The following is a 21,293-nucleotide window of genomic DNA, read 5'->3' as shown; positions in this document are numbered from 1 at the left end:
TGACTAGCAGTTGGGGTAGGTTGCATGGTCTTGAGGACAACAGTGGTGAGTGCCAAAATGTTTGTGGCATGCAATGAAATAGTACCAGTAAAAAAAGTAAACATTTGTGGCAAAGAAAGAAATGTCCCTACATCAGTGTTGTCACTGAAATTAAAAATGTCCCCAAGTTAGTGATGTGAATAGAATGAAAAAAAGGTCCCTGAGTAAGTGGTGTCATTGAAAAAAAGCGTCAGAGACCACACTAAAAGGAAAAAAAGGTTTCCTACATCGGTGGGGACACTGAAAAGAAAAAAATGTCCCTGAGTTGGCGGTGTCATTAAAAGGAAAGAATGGCCCTGCATTGGCGGCATCACTGAAAAGAAAAAATGCCCATGGTTCTTCTGAAAGGAAAAACATTGTCCCTACATTCATTGCTGGTGTCATATGAGGAAACATTACTACAAAGCTTCCCATCAACTCCGACCCCCTCTTCCTCACTACAAAGCTCACCCTCATCCCCCTCCCCGTACAGAGCTCCAACCTCCCAGTACAGATCTACAACCCGCCACCTTGTATATAGAAAGTTTCCCCTCCTCCAACCCCCCCCCCCCCCCACAGAACAAAGATCCCTTCTTCTCCCACCCAGCCTAAGTACAGATCCACCCCCACCCCCTGCCAGAATAGCCCTACCTCCTCATCCCACTCCCCCACTACACAGAGCTTTCTCTCTCTCCCACCTCCCCCCCAGTACAAAGAGCTCCTCCCACCCCCTAGCCCCCCACTCAGGTACAAAGCTCTCCCCTCCCAGTACAGAGCTAGCTTCTCCTCCCTCCCACCCAGCGCAGAGCTCCCCCAACCTCCTAGCCCCCCTGTACATACTGCTCCCTACTAATCCAAACCCCCCCCTCCCCTGTACAGTGCTCTACCATTAATTCCCAGTCCTGCAGAGCGCTTAATTGTCCTTGCAGCTGTTCCTCCTGAACGGAGGATACCTTGAGGCCCCTAGTAATTTGTAAACACAGAATCTGCACAGGAAGCCACTTCTGTATTCACAAAAAGTGACAGTGGCCAGCAGGGAACATAGGGCTAGTGTCGGAGGTGGTAATACAGAGAACACCACGCTCATGATACAAAAAGCCCTGCTGACAGAAGTGACACTGCAGTTGCTCCTGTCAATGCCCCTGTCCTGCACATAGAGCCAGTGACACAAAATGATAAATGTGCTGATGTAGACATTGTATGAATATAATTCCATTGTGCTTGATCAGCACCTGAGCAGATAACACTCACATTGTCACCTGCTCCCCAAACATGTGTCTAAAATTACAGGTATGCATTAACATACAAAGTGACTCTGTGCTTTCAGGGTCACTTTAACAACTTGAATGAATTTTAGTGCAATCGAGCACAATATAATATGCCAAAAACAAGAAAGATAGGACGCCACTGATTAAGTGTCCCCAAGTAATGTATGCGCTCCCTGTAGTAGTGAAACTAATATTTAAAGCAGAAGCCTCTGTGGTGTCCATCCTTCCTGTGTTGATAGTTGTTGGCATATGATATAATGGAGACTGGTGGTGTATTGCAGAACTTGTCAGGGAAGTGACCAAGCACGATTAGTGCAGCCGACAAGGCGCCAGACCCATCCTGAAACGAGTTGCCACAACCCCCACTTCTCCTTGCACCATGTGAGGTCATCCACCTGAGCTCTGGACATCGGTCACTTCTCTGCATAGCCCTGTTCAGCTACTGGGTTACAGAATTACAATCTGTCTGCATTGCTTAGGCCTGTCCTACTGAAGACAAATGGCTACTGTATACCATACTATAGTTATACTTTATACCATAGAGACATAGAAGCTATACAGCAAAAGGGCCAGAAAATTAAAAGAATATTTTTATGAATGGCTCTATCATCATGTACTTTCCTGATTTTCACAAGATGTGCAAATTCAGAGGGCCACATTTCAAGGTAATAAACTCCTATATACAATTACCATGTAATATTCTATGCAATACCATGCAAAATTAAAAAGTAATTCCAAATGGGGACACTCAATTTAGTTTGGTAAGCAAAAACATCCATGTCGTCTTTGTAAACTCGTTTCCTTGGATGGAAATCATTTGGATCTTCACTATCCCTGCATTTTCCCTTTCCTATATTGTGGGGCTACCATGGCTGGTTATTCATGGATCCCTATTGAGAAAGATACCATTTAAATAATTTTTGTTACTACTGAAAAGGTTTTCACATTTTTGGAGTGGTAAATTACTGAAAGTTCTTTTCTTTAATATATCATCTTGGAGAGTGCCATGCCATGCCATGCCCTGTCATTGTTTTATTTATTTTCTTCTATGCATCAGATGGCGCATGCTTCTACTAACCCTGTCATACTGCAGGTTGTGAGACAGTTCTGTTTCTTGGAACTAGGTCACCTATACTCAGTGTCTGGACTATTATACAGCTATGATCAACTATATGATCTGTCAGGTATTAAAGCCCCCCCCCCCTCCCCCCCAGTTCTACTCCTGCATGGTGATGTATTGTTTCTTTGGCTGATTCTTGGGGTTTGGAAGATTCTGGTCCTTGGGAGAATGGGCATTTCTACATTGATTTAGTTTGTTCTGTTTCTTCTGTCCATCAAACTGTCCATTTGACATTTACTTTGAATCTATACTTGCTGGCCGTGGTCATATAATTTAAGATCTCTATGCACTGTTTTTGGCAGATATCATTCTTATCTCTATTGCTGTTAAATACTTTGGGCTTTCTGGAAGATCATTGCTCTATTCAATTCAACAGTGACCAAGAAGACCTACTGCATTTTCTCTGAAAGTACCCTAAATTACTTGATCAGAGTAATCCAACATATCAATCAGATTTTCCATGTATGTACATTTAAAATGTAACCTTCTTGAAACCTTAATAAGTGCTGAGTTCACTCTATCTACATGTTGAATCACGAAAAGTAGCTTCCCTATTCCTACCTTCTGGTCCCCCCTCCCCCCATTTAAGATAAGGAGCAATCCTTATAGACAGTATGGTCCCAATGGAATGAATAGTACCTTATTGTTCCAAGTACCTACTTCAACAATAGCCTGTAGTTATAGATCTGTTTGTTATTCTTAATGCCTACATTTTCTGTTTATATGTGTGTTCTATCATTGTACCTAATTGCAAAATATCAGCATTTGTTATATATTTGGTACTTTAAAAAAAAAAAAAAATAATAATTTGAAAATAAAAATGTAACCTTTTTACTTGTATTTTAGGGTATATTTATACAGATCATCACACTGTGGAGGATGTAACGTGAACAATTTTTGTTAAAAAAATGACATTTTCGCAAAAGATATTGGCCCAAGCCCCATCATTGTTTAGTGAATTGTCTGAAATAATGTTTTCAGCTCTTGCTCTAAAGAATTTACATAACAGAAGTTGAGAGAAGAAGTGAAGAAGTGTGCCAATATTTGTTCTTGCTGGCTAGAAAACCATAGTCTTGGGTTCTGATGTAATAGAATATTACAAGCAGGAGCTCATTTTACATTTCGTTCGTGCAATTGGCATACACGCTGTATATAGTAGAGAGGGATTAGAACACCTACTATGTTTTTATTGCTGTATTCACACCCATTAGGGAGATTCACCCCCTCCATTTGTCCTGTTTACCAGGGAAAATCTTTTCAATGGGCACACTAGTTCTGGAGAACTACCAGAGGATATAACCCACCTTACTCTATCAAAAATGGGAAGAAAAAAAAAAAACATTGCCTATAGTTCTACTTTAAAACATAAGTTCTCCTTTGTGGAAAAAAAATAAATGCATGTATTTTTGCAGGAAAAAATTAGCATTGCGCACCCATGATCAGTGGGTGCTATGTCAGCCACTGCCTAGAGCTGTCTGCCCATGGCTCTGTACAGACAGACAGTTCCTGAGCTGTAAGCAGTGTGAATAAACTATTAGCGTGCTGATCAGTGTGCTTGCAGTTTAATGATAATACAAGTCAAGCTGCAGCAGTGGCAGATGGAACTTCAGTTTATTAATTCACAAATTAATGTGAATGAATGACGCGGATGGGCAAGCAGAGCACCATGTTCAAAATGTGTCATCAGGTGCAGGGAGAAGATTCCCTGCCAAATGTCATAGAGAGGGGAGCTCGGGTGGCAGGTGCATAGGAGTATTTGGCATGTTACACCCATATCTGGGGTGATATAGGTGTAACATGCTTTTAAAGGTAAACTTATTCTTTAAAACTGAAAGTTTCCTATATATGGTATTACTATTTTAACAGTACCTTTTAATTAAAATTTTCAATACAAAAGCAGAGATGTATAGTAACGAAGTAGAACTACTTAAGTACTGTACTTAAGTACCGAAATGCGGTATCTGTACTTTCCTAGAGTAGAATTTTTTTCTCCTACTTCTACTTTTACTTCACTACATTTTTTCGATGATTTCGATACTTCTACTCAAGTATTTTTTTTTTGTGCTGCATAGTTACTTTTAAAAAAATTACCACTGCCAGAACAGTAGATGGCAGGTTGCATAAAGCTCAAAAAAATGTGTATAATGTCATTTGTAAATCAGCGCATATGAAAATAAAGGCTGTGTATAATAAAAGCTGCTATACCAAATCTTTCCAATAAAAAGAAAATATGAAACAAACAAATAAATGGTGCTACAGCGCTTAAAGTGCATCAAGAAACTACTAACAAACACAGGTTAATCATTTGAATAAATCATTTGAAATAATAAAAAACAATATGATGTTCAAACTTTTGACTTCTTTCTTTAATAACTACATAACACAGTACTTGTACTTCTACTTTCAGTACTTGAGTAGAAATTTTTTTTCAAAACTACTGGTACTTTTTACTTTTAGTACTTAAGTAGCAAATTTTTTGAAAAAACTACTTGCAATACTTAAGTAAAAAAAATGTTGAATACTTTAGTACTTCTACTTAAGTAACTTTTTCTGCGAGCACTTCCACTTCTACTCAAGTCACTTTTTGATCGAGCACTTGTACTTTTACTCAAGTAGAAATTTCGAGTACTTTATACAAGTCTGTACAAAAGTGACTTGGTGCTGTCCATTTACATCTGCCCGCTCAGACATACATTGTGGTTCAGTATGGGTCCAGCTGAAAAACTGACACATGGATCCAGACTGAATGCCTGTGTGAAAGTGTCCTTTCAAAACCAGAAGCACAATCCAATAAAAGCCCACTGTAGTTACACTGTAGAGCAATTATATCTTGTGTGGTCAGTGCATGTGTGTCTGTACTCTGTAATAGACTTGCTGGGTATATTATTGCATATTTATATACAGACCTTTGACATCTGAGCTGCAGTATTTCCTTTGGCTCCTAAATGAATCATTGCCAGAGCTGAGGATATGCTCAATGGGGAGAAGAACAAGTTGCATTTTCTATCATTTTCATTCAGCTTCCGAAAGAGATCAATAGCGAAGGAGCCATTTGCTACACTGAGAGAATCCATTTTTTCAAGCCTGCAGAATCAATAAAAAAGCAAAGATGACATAATCTATAAATTCAAGCTAAACAACTTTAAAAGTTAAAGCTGAACTAACCTTTTTTAAAACTTACAATGGTCCAGTGTAGTTGCATCCAATTTTTTTTGTATCTCATATCTAGAGGGCCGTTGGGATGCAGATATTCACTCAAGTAACCTGTGCTACAAACAGTCAGCACTGGTCTCTTCCGGGCGCTGATCGAGCAACATGCCTCCTGTATACTGAACACAGGGGGTCACTTGCTCCTCACCTCTTCCATTCAGAGTGGATCTTGTATCTTTTTTTTCAATGAGTACAAGATGTTCTTTGAATGTATGAAATGGTGATTGTGATGTCAGCCGCCATCCTCTCTGCCTCCTCTAAATCAGGGAACACCATCTCTGAAAGGCGGAGGTGCCAAACAAGCAAACCGGTTTTCAGTATACAGAAGGCAAGTTCCTTGAGTAGGACAAATAAGAGACAAGCACTAATTGTATGTAGCACAGACTACTACAGTGAATCCTTGCATAAGACCTCTGGGTGTGACATATTTAGACTTAGATCAACCAAGCTGGACCATAGCAAGTTTAAAAAAAAAAAAAAAAAAAAAAAAAAAGAAGATCATTCCTGGAGCTCAGTTTAAAAATGTATAATTATATATATATATATATATATATATATATATATATATATATATATATATATATATATGTATATATACATATACACACACACATACACACACATATATACATACATAAACACACATATACACACTATATTGTCAAAAGTATGGCAGGAAGCAAAGCATGCATATTAGAGCTGCACGATTAATAGTTAAAAAAAAAAAAAAAAAAATCACAATCTCGATTCACCCCCCCCCCCGCGCGATCCTAAAACAGTGTGCCCTCGATTCTTACAGCGCTGTTCTCTGCTCACTCACAGCTGTCAAAAAAAAGAAGAGCTATGGCAAATGTTTTTCAACATTGTTAAGGCTGCTAGATAACTATAAAACACAGTGTTTTGCCATGTAGCTTTTCATTCTTTTAGATCAAAGGAACAAACTTCCGTCTGTAAGGCTGCATTCACACTTGAGTGTAGTGTTTTACCGCATTTTTTACCGCGATTTTACCGCAATTTTTACCGCGTTTTTCAGGCGTTTTTGGAGGCAGGCATTGACATCTATCAAAAACGCTGGTAATCAGCCCAAAAAGAAGCTCATGTACTTTTTTCAGCTACAGGCGTTTTGCAAAATGCTCAGATGTGAACAGGGGCCATTTAAATGAATGGGGTTTTACTTGTTGGGCGTTTTGGAACTTTTTTTGAGCGTTTTTGGAGCTGAAAAACACTCAAAAACGCCCAGGTGTGAATGGAGCCTAAGTAAAAGCAGTTTAACCTCCTAAAGACTTAGGCTTCTTTCACACGGTCCGCCTCCGCAGGCGGATCAGTGTTGCTCAGCGGGGATCGATCCGCGATCCCCGCTGAGCCGGGCGGATGACAGCTCCGTCTCCGCTTGCAGAGCGGAGAGGGAGGTGTCTCAGCCCCCGCTGCCCTCTATGGGGGATCGGAGGAGAGCGGACCGCTTGTCCGCTCTCATCAGATCCGCTCCGCTCCGATTACTGAACGGATGGAAAAATAGGGTTTCCATCCGTCCAGATTTCAGCACAGGATCGGATGCGGATGGCAGCGGGTGTCAGCGGAGGTGACCTCCGCTGACACCCGCTGCCCCATAGAGCTGCATGGAGGATCCGATCAGATCCGCCTAAAAAACTGACAGGCGGATCTGATCGGACCGCCCGTGTGAAAGAGCCCAAAGTCTTTTTCTGACATATGTTGCTTACAAATTAAAATCAGTATGTCTTGCTAGAAAATTACTTAGAATCGACAAACATTATATATATATATATATATATATATATATATATATATATATATATATATATATATATATATATATATATATATACACACACACACATATACACACATACATACATATATATATATATATACATACATACATACATACATACATATACACACACATACAGTTTTTTTTTTTTTTTAAGCAGTAAGCAGAGACCCTAGAGAATAAAATGGGGATTGTTGCAATCTTTTATGTCACACTGTCTTTGCGCAGAAGTCTTTCAAACTCAGTTTTTTGGGACAAAAATACACTTTAATTAAAAAAAATAAAAAAAAAAACAGTTAAGTTAGCACAATAATATTATATATATATATATATATATATATATATATATATATATATATATAATGTAAAAGATGTTGCCGAGAATCATGATCGTTATATGATAGCATATATGATGAGCATATCTGGCAGGAGTGGGTCTATGGGAATGTTTGACCATTCTTTCAGAAGTGCATTTGTGAGCTGGAAGAGTTGAGGCTGTTATAGCTGCAAAGGGTGGGCCAACTCAATATTGAACCCTACAGACTAATGGGCCATACACGCTATAAGATTTTCTGAAGACTTTTTCCTTAAAGCCCCGTACACACATACCGATTGTCGGCCGTAAATATTCGGCCGCCGAACGATCGGCCGATTGTCACCTTGTTAGTATGATGCTTCCGGCAACCAACAGCGCATTTTCGGCCGAACAGAATTGGGTGTGCAGACATTAAAATTTTTGTTGGCCAACACCAGAACGGCCGATTGTTCGCCAGTCAGTACAGATTTCGGCCGACAGACAGCAGATTTGCAAGACTGGGCATGCTCAGAAAAGAAAAAAGACACGGAAAGTTAACCATTACATGACATCACTTCTGCAGTCGGCTGTTGTTGGCCGACAAAATTAGTGTGCAGACACGACAGCCCTGGACAAAAGACGGCCGATCGGCCGACGATCGGTACGTGTGTACGAGGCTTTAGACTTACCAAAACCAGATAATATGAGGTCAAACCTAAACACTTTCAATTTGTATGCAATCTGGCAGGCCCTTGCACTACATAGAAAAAGGTACATCTGAAGGAAAAAGACTTCAGAAAATCTTATAGTGTGTATGGCACTTAAGACCGGGATGCCATTAAAGTTCATGTGTGTAAAGGCAGGTGTCCCAATACTTTTAACTATATATATATATAATTTTTTTTTTATTTTTTTTTTTTTTTGAACATTGTATGTGCATAGAGGCAGCCATATATGCTCCTCATATATACATGCTGTTCTTCCTGCCTAGTTGCACTGTCGAGTGATTTTGCATTTCTAATCCTCTCATAATGTAGATCTAAGATTATGCCTTGATAGACTAAAAAAATAGACTCCATGATTTCATCACAGCAGTTGTTTGGTAGGAATGTTGTAGGGCAGTGTTTCTCAACCTTTTTTTAGCTAAGGTGCCCTTTATAATTATGGACAGTCTCAATTCACCCCATTCGAAGACGTAAAAAGCTATTCTAATGGTTTTACGCAATGCAGCAACATCTACACGTAGGACACCCAACATTAGAGGTGATTTATTCATCCAAAGCAAATACACTTTTTCACATTGGTACTGACTAGACAAATGTTTCTCTTCTCTCTCAATTTCTCTCCATCAGTCAGCTAATATGACTCCAGTGTTGGGAGAGAGGGACAGTGGAGGGTCAAACAAGGATGCTGTGGAGGCAACAGACATCCTCCTTAGCATCTAATGACGTCATTGGTTGTTAGGATGCCAGTGTGTAATCCTAATGGTGCATAATGAAAACTTGTGGCTTTGTGTAAATAAAAGGCAGACTGCATCCACCTGCTTGTATACAATTTTTTAACAATTTTTAGGCATTTTGCCAAGGCACCCCTAAAGAAACCTCAAGGCACCCTGAATGAAAAAGGCTGTTGTGGGAAATACAAGATCAACAAATCGGTCAATGAAATACAGCCATTAGATATTCTGAATTGAAAACACTTATGCAAGGCCTCATGCACACTGAAGTTTATTAACTGGATTTGACAGGTGCTCGCTCGCACTTCCAGCTGACTTTGCCGAGGCAAACTCATCCGGAAGTTCAGCCCCCCTCCTCCGGGCCATTTACAAAGCACTGCGCGCTTCATGCAGTAGGGGACTGGCTGTGAAGTCTTCACTGCTGATTTCCCTTACCCAAAATTGCGGCAGCGGCACCCGAAAGTCGATTGAAAAAAAAATCAGCTTGGGTGAAGACACACCTGGTGGACAGGTAAGTGTCCTATAATTAAAAGTCAACAGCTACAGAATTTTTCTGAAGAAGCCTAGAGCTCCTCTTTAAACTTAAATGCACAAAAACACATTAGAATACACAATTTTTTGGTAAAATATAAAAGATGAGTTTATGCCAAGTAAATAGATACTAAACATTTTAGGCTTTAAAATTGCGTATGCCCATGCGCCAAACTACAGTACCTAAAAATCTCCATAAATTACGCTTTAAAAGCCTTTACAGGTTACCAGTTTAGAGTTACACAAGAGGTCTGGCACATCCTTATCGGACTCTCCGATCACACGGGAGAGACCAGTAAAGGTGGCAACAGGGGAGGGTCCTTCCACCCTCTGCAAAATTATTCTAGCAGCTGTACAGCATTTCAGATTACATTTACTGGAAAGAGAATCGCTGGGGCTAAAAACAGTACTATAGCTGTAGCTGCAGTCATGATCCCAGTATAACCACTTTAACCTTAGGCTGTTTGTAAATGGCCCAAGGATGGAAAGTGGTTAAAAGGACAGGTTCACCTTCTGTAACATGCTACACCCATATTCAGGATGTAACATGTGACATGTTACGAATGCACTGGCCTCTGCACCCAAATCAGCATGTTTTGGCAGCGAGCAAGGGATCTTCTCCCCCCCCCACTCGCAGCCCCCCTGGCCCCGTCATTTATTCGCAGTTTTCTGTAAAACAGCCGTTGTGGTTGTCGGCTTGTATCTCTCAATGGAATACCATGGCGCGGTTGAGCGCTTTGGCAGTTCATGGTCTCTTCCTTCAGTGTGTATCTGCTTGCCCATATGAGCAGGCATCCGGGTGCAATGCTTTACAGGCTCCAAGTAAAAAAATAAAAAAATGAACATTTCCTTACCTGCAAAGCAAAAAAGATGTGCATTTATTTATTTATTTTACAAAAGGTGAACTTATTCTTTAAGACCAAATGAAGTCTCTCTCCCAAGTCCTGATTCCTTGCTTGTTGCCTGGAAATTGCTTTCTCTCATTGAAAATGCTACTTTCTGCCCTTCTTCACAAGCGCTCTCTGCTTGTATAGAGGGGTAAGAGGTCATACCCGTATTGTAGAGGAGAGATGTTAGACTATTTGTCAGCAAGTGCAGTGGGTCTAGATCTGATGCCTGTTGAGCTGCACAGTCATATTTTGGAAAACAGAGGTGAGACTTTTTAAAGCTTGTTAGTACAATTCCTATCTGACTGCATATTTGTATGTTTTTATGCATATATGTGACTTTGATTGAGCCTTAAAGCTGAACTCCAGGAATATAAAAATAAAAAAAAATCTGCCATCGGGGTAAAGGAATACAGTGTAACACTTACCTTATTCCTAACATCTGCCCTCTGCATTTCTCTCCAACCTAGGCCCTTATTGCCCTTAGGTACAACTATTACGTAGGACTATTGGCCCTGCACTTGATGAGGTCAGAGTGTGACCACCTAGCTGGAGTGTCTTAGAGAAGAGGCATCAGGGGACCAGTTGCACAGATGAAGGGAGCCTCTGGAAATGAGGAATAAAGTATTACTCCTCCTCAATTGAGAAAAGCCCATACATTGATTACACTGCATGCAGCACGATCTGTAAATGGGGGAGTGACAAGTTACAGGATTCTCCCCCCCTTTCAGAGATTGTGTTAGGCTGGTCATACATGTTACATTTTCCTTTAGATTTACCTTAAACTATGTAGTGCAAGAGCCTGCCTAATTGGATACAATTAAAAGTTATTTAGTTTTGACCTCATATTGTATGTTTTTTGGTAAATCTAAAATGAAAATTGTACAAGGGGATTGAACATGTATGGCCGACCTAAAACAATCTCTGAATGGGGGGGGGGGGGGGGGCGGATCCTGTAACTTGTCATTCTTCCCTATTTACAGATCGTGTTGGGCTTTTCTCAACTATACATGCATGGTCAGCCTTAGGCCCCATTCACAGGGGCTTTCTGATCAGGTTCCCCTGTCAGTTTACCTGGCAGACCTGATCGGATGCTCTTTTCACCTCTATGAGGCAGTAGATGTCAGTGGTGACATGTCCGTTGACACCGGCTGCTATCCGATCTGATCCTGTCCGTGAAATCCAGACAGATGGTAACCCTATTTTCCATCCATCTGGATGGAATCGGATGGGATCGGATAAAAACAGGCGGTCCGTTTTCATCCAATCTCCCATAGAGGAGAGTGGGGCTCTGACAGGGCTGTCTCTGCACAGTGACTGAGATGGACCTGTCATCCACCTGCTCAGCAGAGATCAACAGATCGGATCGATCCCCGCTGAGCAAAGCGGAGTCTGTCGGGCGGAACGCCTGTGTGAAAGGACAATTACAGGCAGTAAGAGCACTCACTTAACCACTTGCCGACCGCCGCACGACTATTTACTGCAGCGGTCAGCCTCTCCTGGGCAAACCGACGGAGGGCTATGTCGCTCGGCCAGGAGCCTCTAGGGGGCAAGCGCGCGCCGCCGGAGGCACGCTCCCTTCCCCGCTCATTACCTGACATCCCCACGCGAGTGACCGGCGGCTCCGATGTCCGCGCCCACCCGCAATCTCCCGCTGGAGAGGGAGAAAGGCAGGCGGCTGATGTAAACAAAGCCGTCTGTCATTCTCCCTAATGTAACTGCAGAGACTACACGATCCTGCTATGTAGGATCGTATGTCTCTGTGGTTACATCACAAGCCACACCCTCCCACAGTTAGAATCACGCCCCTAGGGATACATTTAACCCACTGATCACCAATAAAATTAACCCCTTCCCTGCCAGTGTCATTTTTACAGTAACGGTGCATAATATGTATAGCACTGATTACTGTAGTAATGTCACTGGTACCCCCAAAAGTCTAAAAAATGTCAGTCAGTCAGAAAAAAAAAATAATAATTCGCAGATCGCCGCCATTACTAGTTAAAAAAAAAAAACAATAAAAATAACATAATTCTTTCCCGTAGTTAGTAAATGCAATAACTTTTGCGCAAACCAATCAAAATACGCTTATTGCGATTTTTTTCACCATAAATATGTAGCAGAAAACAAATTGGCCTAAAATGCTAAAAAATGTTAATTTTTACATTTTTTTTGGGGAATTTCATATAAAAAAAATTTGAAAAATAGTGTTATTTTTTCAAAATTGTCGTTTTTTTTTGTTTATAGCGCAAAAAGTAAAAATCGCACAGGTGATCAAATACCACCAAAAGAAAGCTCTGTTTGTGGGAAAAAAAGGATGTCCATTTTATTTGGGTACAGAGTCGCACGACAATTGTCCGTTAAAGTCACGCAGTGCCGATTCGCAAAATGGGCCCTGGTCTTTGAGCAGCCAAATCCTCCGGGGCTTAAGTAGTTAACTTTTTCCAATGGAAGAAAGAGTGGGTGATTCCTCATAGCAGCTCATACCAAATATTTTAACCCCTTGCATACTGGAAGTTCATCCACAGGGCACCCTAGCAGTGTAGATTCTCCAGCCTGCGGAACATGGGATATTGGGTAAGTTACCTCACTAAATCTATAGAGCAAAAATAACAAAACAAGAAACAAAAAACACACACAAACACCGCAGTTAGACCTCAGCTTGTTTGGGGGGGGGGGGGTAGGGGGTGGGATCCAGGGGTCATTTTTTTTGCCTGCCTGCAGTGGGGCACAGCAATATGTATTACCACTCTGACTTTCAAGAACTATATTCTACTGAGTGGGACTGTTGGATTTTCTCCCAACGCAATGCAACAGAGCAAAGAAAAAAACCAAAGCCCTGTAAAGGACATAGCTTAGTCTGTCCAGGCTTTTTTTCTAGATTGCAAAACTAGAGAAAAGCCCTGCTGCCACACTGCCATTCTGTTTTGTCTGCTCACATTCCACAACCATGATCTACTTTCACAGCATGCAGCTAATTGAGTAAGGCACATTTAGAGATCCTTGCTTATGTTCTGCTAGGTATCCTCTAGAAAAGTGTACAGATATGTTGGCAAACTGCTGGAGTTCATACGATTCAGGGAAGCAGGAGTTATCCTGGTAAGTTGTAATTATTGTACAGAAACCTCTGCAACTTCAGCAGAGTGTGTGATTTTCACTTCACTTTGTCACCAAACAAAATTGCTCAATGTTTCCCAAATGGATGGGGCATTGTAATCATTCTGTGCTTAAGATGCCGCTATTTTGATGGTGACGTTTGCCCTCTTTAACAGTGTATAAACTTTTAATGAAACAGTACTTTCTTCAAAGCGTAACCCCACCAAAAAGGGGAAGCTCGCTTGTCTGCCTCCTCTCCCCCTCTGCTGGCACATTTGGCACCTTTTGGGGGAGGGGGGACAGGTACCTGGTTTTGACAGGTATTTGCTCCCACTTCCAGCTCAGTTTACCGCCCCCTTCCCTCGTGTCCGGCCCATTCACAAAGCGCAGTGCGCATGCGCAGTAGTAGACCAGCAGTGAAGCCACAAGGCTTCAATGCCAGTTTACCTTTGTCAAGATGGCGGCGCCAACACCCAATGGCCAATTGAAAAATCGGTTGGGGTGAGGACACCGCTGGATTCCTGGACATGCAAATGCCCTATTATTAAAAGTCAGCAGCTACAGTATTTACAGTATTTGTAGCCACTGACCAACTTTTTTTTTTTTTTTTTGGGGGGGGGGGGGGGGAACCTGGAGCTCCTCATGATTACATATCCACAGTAAAAAATACTGATTACCAGTACCTGTACTCTTTAGGCTAATCATGTTCAAATTAGTTTATAGGGAATTCATAAGACTCAATTAAGATGATTTTAAAAAAAAAAAGTAATTTTGGATTCACTAAAATTTGCATTATTATAATAATAAATGCATGTGGGGTACCAACAACCTGGACCAACACTCAAATGTTTAACTCTAAAGTGATACTAAACATACACGGCTTAATTTACATGATCCCTTATCTTTCTGTATATGGATGATGGGACTATAATTATTTTAATAAAAAATAAAAAAAATCTTCTAAATACCTTTTTTTCTAATTGATATACAGCTGTCACATGACCCTTTCCAAGCCTCTCTGTAGGAAAACAGTGGCAGGAGGAGCTTCTAGTCCTCTGCTGATGGTCACATATTAAAAAACAAAAACACAAAAAAAAAAAACATGATACAAAGTAAAAAATAATTTTTATCAATAAACGGTTTTAAAAATTGTTGTACAAATATATATTTGACATGAAAACTTTATTTTTTTACTAATAACAATGGAGTGGGCAGATTTCTTCCAGTCGCAGACTGTCACGCCCCTCTAGCCTGTGTCTTAGAACAACAGGGGGTGAAGACACCATCAATCAAGATGTAATGTCCCACTCTCATTGTCTATAGCTGGTTAGTGGGAATGAAGAGGGAGGGAGCAGACTGTCATTTATCACGGTGTATATGCCCACATGTGTGACTCTATAGTCACATGGGCTGTTCAGATGTGATAGGGAGGAAATGCTCAGGGTAGAAAATACACTTAAAACTGAACATGTGCACTAGCTGCCAACATTGCTCTGCAAAATCGCCAACTTCAGTGGGGGCATGGACAGCAGGGGTGATAGAGAACACTAGGATCAACCAGGTTGCTTGCAGAATACAGAAAACAAATCTCAAAGTGACTGACTGGGTATGAATAGCATGTAATGAGGCATTTGTTGAGAGTTTTTAGGATGTGGGTTTATCGGCGCTTTAAAGTGTTTATAAAGGCAAAAGCTTGTTTATAGTCTTATCACATTCTCTGCATTAACGGAGTGTAAAGTCAGAAGGTTTTTTATTATCTTAATCCATTTTTTGCATTAAGATAAAAAAGCCTTCTGTGTGCAGCAGCCCCTCTCAGCCCCCCTAATACTTACCTGAGGTCCATCTGTCCAGTGATGTTCACGAGTGTCTCAGCCATCTGAAATTCTCCCTCTTGATTGGTTGAGACACAGCAGCGGAACCATTGGCTGCCTCTGCTGTCAATCAAAGTCAGCTAGCCAATCAGTAGAGAGAGATGGTGGGGCTCAGTGTCTAAATGGACACACGGAATGGTGACTCGGCTTGGGTGCCCCCCATAGCAAGCTGCTTGCTGTGGGGGCACTGAACAGGAGGGAGGGGCCAGGATCACAGAGGAGGGACCAGAGAAAATAAGGATCTGGGCTGCTATGTGCAAAGCCACTGCAACAGAGCAGGTAAGTATAACATGCTTGTTATTTTTATAGGAAAAAAAAAAGACTTTACAATCACTTTAAGGTAAAAACGTCTTTTGCTCCCCCCCCCCCAAACATTTACCCTGGCCCAATCTTGATCCAGCGCTGTGCCAGTCTGCTGCTGCTCTTCTCCCCTCTCTTCTCATAGGAGACTTGACAGTAGTGGGAGTCATTAGCTTCTACTGTTATCAGCAAATCCTGTGAGGAAGATCAAGGGGACAGGGCTGAGCTATGTGTGTCTATAGAAGCACACAGCCCAGGTTGGGTTCAAGCACACGTCTGCACCCATAGCAAATGCTTTGCTATGAGGGCAGACAGAGAAGAGGAGCAGACAGTGCGGGCAGGGGACCCCAGAAGAGGAGGTTCAGGCTGCTCTGTGCAAAACCATTGCACAGAGCAGGCAGGTATGACATGTTTGTAATTTAAAAAAAAAAAAGAAATGCAACCTTTTTAACCACTTTAAAGCCCAACTCTAGCCACAACTTTTTTTTTTGAATACAATGAAAAAATGATTAGAGCCTCCAGTGTGTTTCTTATTTCCATTTGGTAAACAATGTGCTGCGCTTTAATAAATATGAAAAACGCTACCATGCAAGATAGCAGTGTAAAGAAATTCCACGTTACAGACCACAAAAATCCCAACCTTGTATTCTCGTAGTTCTGGTAAGCCTCACATGAAATACCGTATTTGCAGTGGAGGTTGACTCACTGGCATGGGATACACTTTATTGTATTCAAGTGGACTTTGTCATTTTTTTAAAACTTTTTATACATTGGGATCATTGTGATTTGTAAGGTGGACTTTCTTTATACTGCTATCTAGCATGGTGGGGTTTTTAATATTTTTAAAGTGCAGCATATTGTTTACTACTTAGTATGCTATGGCAAATATCGCATAGCATGCTTGCAGCTAACGGTCACATAATATTTATTTCAAAATTAGTGTGGTTTCTCGTTTTAAGTTTTTGATCCTTATTGCCATTTGCTTCCCATTATCTTTCACGTCCTTTCAAGACCAGAAATAACGAGAAATCCTTCCAACCAAGGAACACAGACAAAAACACAGTAGGGTAAGAAAGGTTTAGAACTTGAAGATATTTTTGGTCCTGTCTATACCTTCCTGTTCATAGCAAAGAACAATAATAAAGTAGAAAAGTTGACAAAGTAGCAATTCGACACATTACAGTAAGGGCTCTTTCACACGGTCCGCCTCCGTAGGCGGATCCGTGCTGCTCAGCGGGGATCGATCCGTGATCCCCGCTGAGCTGGGAGGTGTCACAGCTCCCGCTGCTCTCTATGGGGAATTGGATGAGAGCGGACCGCCTGTCCGCTCTCATCCGATCCGATCCCCAGGACGGATGGAAAATAGGGTTTCCATCCATCCGGATTTCACGGACAGGATCGGATGCGGATGGCAGCAGGTGTCAGCGGACATGTCACCGCTGACATCCGCTGCTCCATAGGGCTGAATGGGCATCCGATCAGATCCGCCTAAAAAAACTGACAGGCGGATCTGATCGGACCGCCCGTGTGAAAAAGCCCTAACAAGGCGTAAATGTAATAAAACATTATTCCAGGAGGGAGTGAATATTGCATATTCAAATATTAATAGCATTAAGCATTTTGCTTTTATAGGTTTAGCAGATATTCAATTTTTTTCCCCTAAAATGATCAGTACATTTCCTTTAAATCATGCAAGTTTTTATTATAGCTGGTTAAACTTGTTGTTAAGCTATGTTAGCATTGAGCTTACTAAGGCATTTTCATGGTGAAAGGTTACTACAGCCACACCCCGGGGCAAGGCAGATGACAGTACTGATATTCATACTAAATGAACAGAAAACTCTCTCTAATAGATCAATCTAAATTCTCACATCTGTAAAATGATGCAGCCAAAAATGTTTCTTTCCCATAGACACCAGTGTGAATGTACCAGTACAGAATTACAGTGGTTGTGTTTTAAAGAACTCTCCTGAGCATTAAAAACCTAAATACATTTACATACATTAATTAGCCAAAACATTATGACCACCCACCATAACCCGTCGAAGCATGAACTCCATTAGATCTTTGAAGGTATGCTGTGGTCAGGGCTTTTTATTTAGCTGGAACTTGGTGGAACTCAATTCCACCAACTTTGGCTCAGGCCCTCTGCTCCCTGGTATTTCCCATCACTTGTAAACACAGAAGTCTGGCTTCTGTGTTTACAAGTGACAGCTTGTCTCCCATCAGCTCCCACAGATCTGATCTCCTGAGTGGCACCCACTGAGTGCCCGATGGGGACAAGGGAGATGCAGGTGCCCAGGGTGCAGTGCAGATGCCGACAATCCCAGTGGATGATCTGAGAGCAGCAGAGCCAACTACAGTGTGCGGGGCAAGTGCTAGAGCCGGCTGGGTGCTTCTGCCTAATATAGCAACAAAAGTAAGAAAGGGAAGATGGTGGAGCTTTAACAGAGATGGGGAGAAGATGGGGGCATTGGAGAAGGGGGGGGGGGGATTCATGCAGAGATGAAAGCTGAAGAGGGATGAAAGTGAGATGTGGATAGGGAATGCAGAGGTAAGCAGCTGTGGAAGAAGGCTGAACTTTATACTATGTATGCAGCGCACCCCCAAACTCTGCACTCTATTTGTAACCCCCCTCCCCAAACTCTGCACTTTGTACGTAATGCACTCCTGGTATTTAATGCCTAATTGAAACCCTCCCACAGTTAATTTGACCACTCCCGCTATTTGATGCAGTTTGGAATGAGGGGGAGTTTTTGGGGGTCATAGTTGAGTTCCTGTACCTATTTTCTGAGAAAAAAAAAGCCCTAGCTGTGGTATCCGGCATCAAGCTACCAGTAGTAGATCCTTTAATTCCTGTAAGTTGTGAGATGGGGCCTCCATGGATCGGATTTGTTTTTACAGCACATCCCAGTGCTAGATTGGATGGAGATCTAGAGAATTAGGAGGACAAGTCAACACCTCAAACTCATTGTGTTCCTCAAACCATTCTTGAATTCATCAAATCAGGCCACTTTTTTCCCATTACGCCATTATGACCCAGTCACCGGTTTTCTCTTCCTTGGACCACTTTTGGTAGGTCCTAACCACTGCAGACCAGGAACAACCCACAGAGACGCAGTTTTGGCGATGCTCTGACCTATTCGTCTAGCCATTACAATTTGGCCCTTGTTAAAGTAACTCAAATTCTTATGCTTGCCCATTTTTTCTGCTTTTAACACATGAACTTCAGGGTCAACATGTTCACTTGCTGCTTAATATATCCCACCCACTTTCAGGTTCCATTGTAATGAGATGTTAATGTTCCCTTGTTCTAAACCCCCCACCCCCCCCCCCCCTCCCTCAGTATTTTAATCAGTTGCTGGGAAAACCATTGGTCAGCATATAAAACCATCTCCTCAGTGTATGCAATTTCACATACATGTCGCATTACCTTCCAATTCTGAGTGTGCGTAAGGCACACAAAAGTCAGGAATGGGTGACAGTAAGACATGGTAGAAGGAAAAGTGTTAGAGAGGCCACTCCTAAACCAGTTTGCGATGTTGGGGATGTTAGTCAAGGGGTGGCATTGCCTGAGCCGAGTTACTCCCCTAGCTGCCAGGGAAATTACTCCTTCAGTTAGCATGGGGGCGAGGTTACAGGAAAGGATAGACAGGTGCTGTTAGGGGACTCAATTATTAGAAGGACAGATCTGTCACAAAGGCCATGATCGCCGGACAGTAGGTTGTTAACTGTGCGTTTAAGTTGGGTACATGGCGGATCGGATAGACATGTTGTTGGGTGGGGCTGGTGGGGAACCCAGGTGTCATGGTACACATTGGTACCAATGACAAAGTTAGAAGAAGATGGAGTGTCCTAAAAAAGGATTTCAGGGACTTAGGAGATAAACTAAAGAAAAGGACCTCCAAAGCAGTATTCTCAGAACTACTGTCTGTGCCTCAAGCCACACCAGAGCGGCAGCAGGAAATTAGGGAATTTACCAAGTGGCTGAGGTACTCCTGGAAGAAGTAAGGTTTTGGTTTTCTGGAGAACTGGGCTGATTTTTCAGTCGTTTTCCGGAAGTATAGTAGGGACGGACTACACCTAAATGAGGAGGGTGCAGCTCAGTTAGGGGGAGAAGATGGCCAAAAAGCTAGAAAAACTTTGAAACTAAGTAGTGGGGGAAAGCGAGCAGAGGAAGCTATTCCAGGCAGTGAGCAAGGATTAGATAGTGCAAGGGTCCTTTCACATGGGCTTTGCTCAGCGGGGATCAATCCGTCAATCCCTGTTGAGCAGGCAAATGACAGGTCCATCTCCGCTCTCTGTGCTGAGATGGACCTGTCAGATCCCCGCTCTCCTCTATGAGAGATCAGATGAAAATGTACCACCTGTCCGTTTTCATCCGATCTTCCAGACAGATGGAAACCTGGTTTGACAGCTCATATGATTGTCCAGGGGTACTACCTTTATCAGAAGGACAGGGTAGGTAGAAGAGGGGGAGGGGTGTGCATGTCTGTCAAGAGTGATTTGACAGTGAATATGAGACAAGGGAGGAGGTGGATCTTTGTGCCTGGAGCTTCAAGGGGGAAAAAACAAATAAGACATTAGTAATAGGTGTATGCTATAGGCCCCCCAACCTGAAGGAGAAAGGTGGCTGATCTCCTTCCACAGATAAAAAAGGTGGCAGGGCAATTTAATTATCATGGGAACTTAAATTATCTGGCTATTGACAGGGCAGAGGGAATTGCTTAGTCAACTAAAGCTTGTCATTTCTAACCCACAGTTATCAGAAATCTATAAGATCCCGAATGGGCGAGCATTGGTATAAAATATGCAAATCAATTATTCTCGGGCCACAAGTTTAAACCCTTTCTGTCATTACAATTGGAGTCTGAGGTCCCCAACAAATGTTTTCCTTTTTTTTTTTTTTATCTACAGTTACAGTGTAAACTGTGCAGTGGCGGCACAGTTTGGGACAACGGAGGTATCCTTACATCCATCCAAATTGGAGGCTTTTCTATTTGAATCTGACCATTCTAAGTTCGTCTCAAGTTATTTTTTAACGTTGCTATCTTCTTCATTCACCAGGATGAAAAGGGTGGTTTGGTTTAGGTCTATGTTTTTATTATTATTTTGGGTTTCCCCTTCTATGTAATTGATGATTACAGCTTTTTAATTTGTCACTTGATCCTCTGTACTACATTTTTTTGCTGCGATTGCATGTGCTGTCAGGATCCTTTTGTCGTAGGACAATGCTAGATTGGCCTTTTTGATATACAATGCTGTATTGTTGTGTTTGGTTTGTTACTTTTTCTTTCTGAAACTCAATAATAAAAAAAAAAAAAAAAAAAACATACTCTTTGAAAAACTCGTAATTATTTGAATGTCTAATAGGAATATTTCATTTGTCAGTTGGTGGATGCCCCAACTAGAAACACGGCTTTGCTTGACCTTGTACAAACAATGCAGAGAT

At 41.7% G+C, this 21,293-nt stretch overlaps 1 protein-coding gene across 1 annotated transcript in view; it reads right to left on the bottom strand.

Annotated features, from left to right (window-relative positions):
- The window catches only part of LOC309556501 (uncharacterized protein), a 147,318-nt gene that overhangs the window by 97,290 nt on the left and 28,735 nt on the right, over positions 1 to 21,293 (bottom strand). The window contains exon 2 of the mRNA XM_082258951.1: positions 5,313 to 5,490. Within this exon, the coding sequence (XP_082115077.1) occupies positions 5,313 to 5,480 (168 nt within the window). The 5' untranslated portion in view covers positions 5,481 to 5,490. The remainder of the gene's footprint in view (positions 1 to 5,312; positions 5,491 to 21,293) is intronic.

This window comes from Pelophylax lessonae, assembly GCF_965119305.1.
Source record: "Pelophylax lessonae genome assembly, chromosome: 5".
Lineage (NCBI taxonomy): Eukaryota > Metazoa > Chordata > Amphibia > Anura > Ranidae > Pelophylax > Pelophylax lessonae.
Note: the sequence above shows the minus strand (reverse complement) of the source record. Positions and strands in the feature narration are given on the sequence as shown.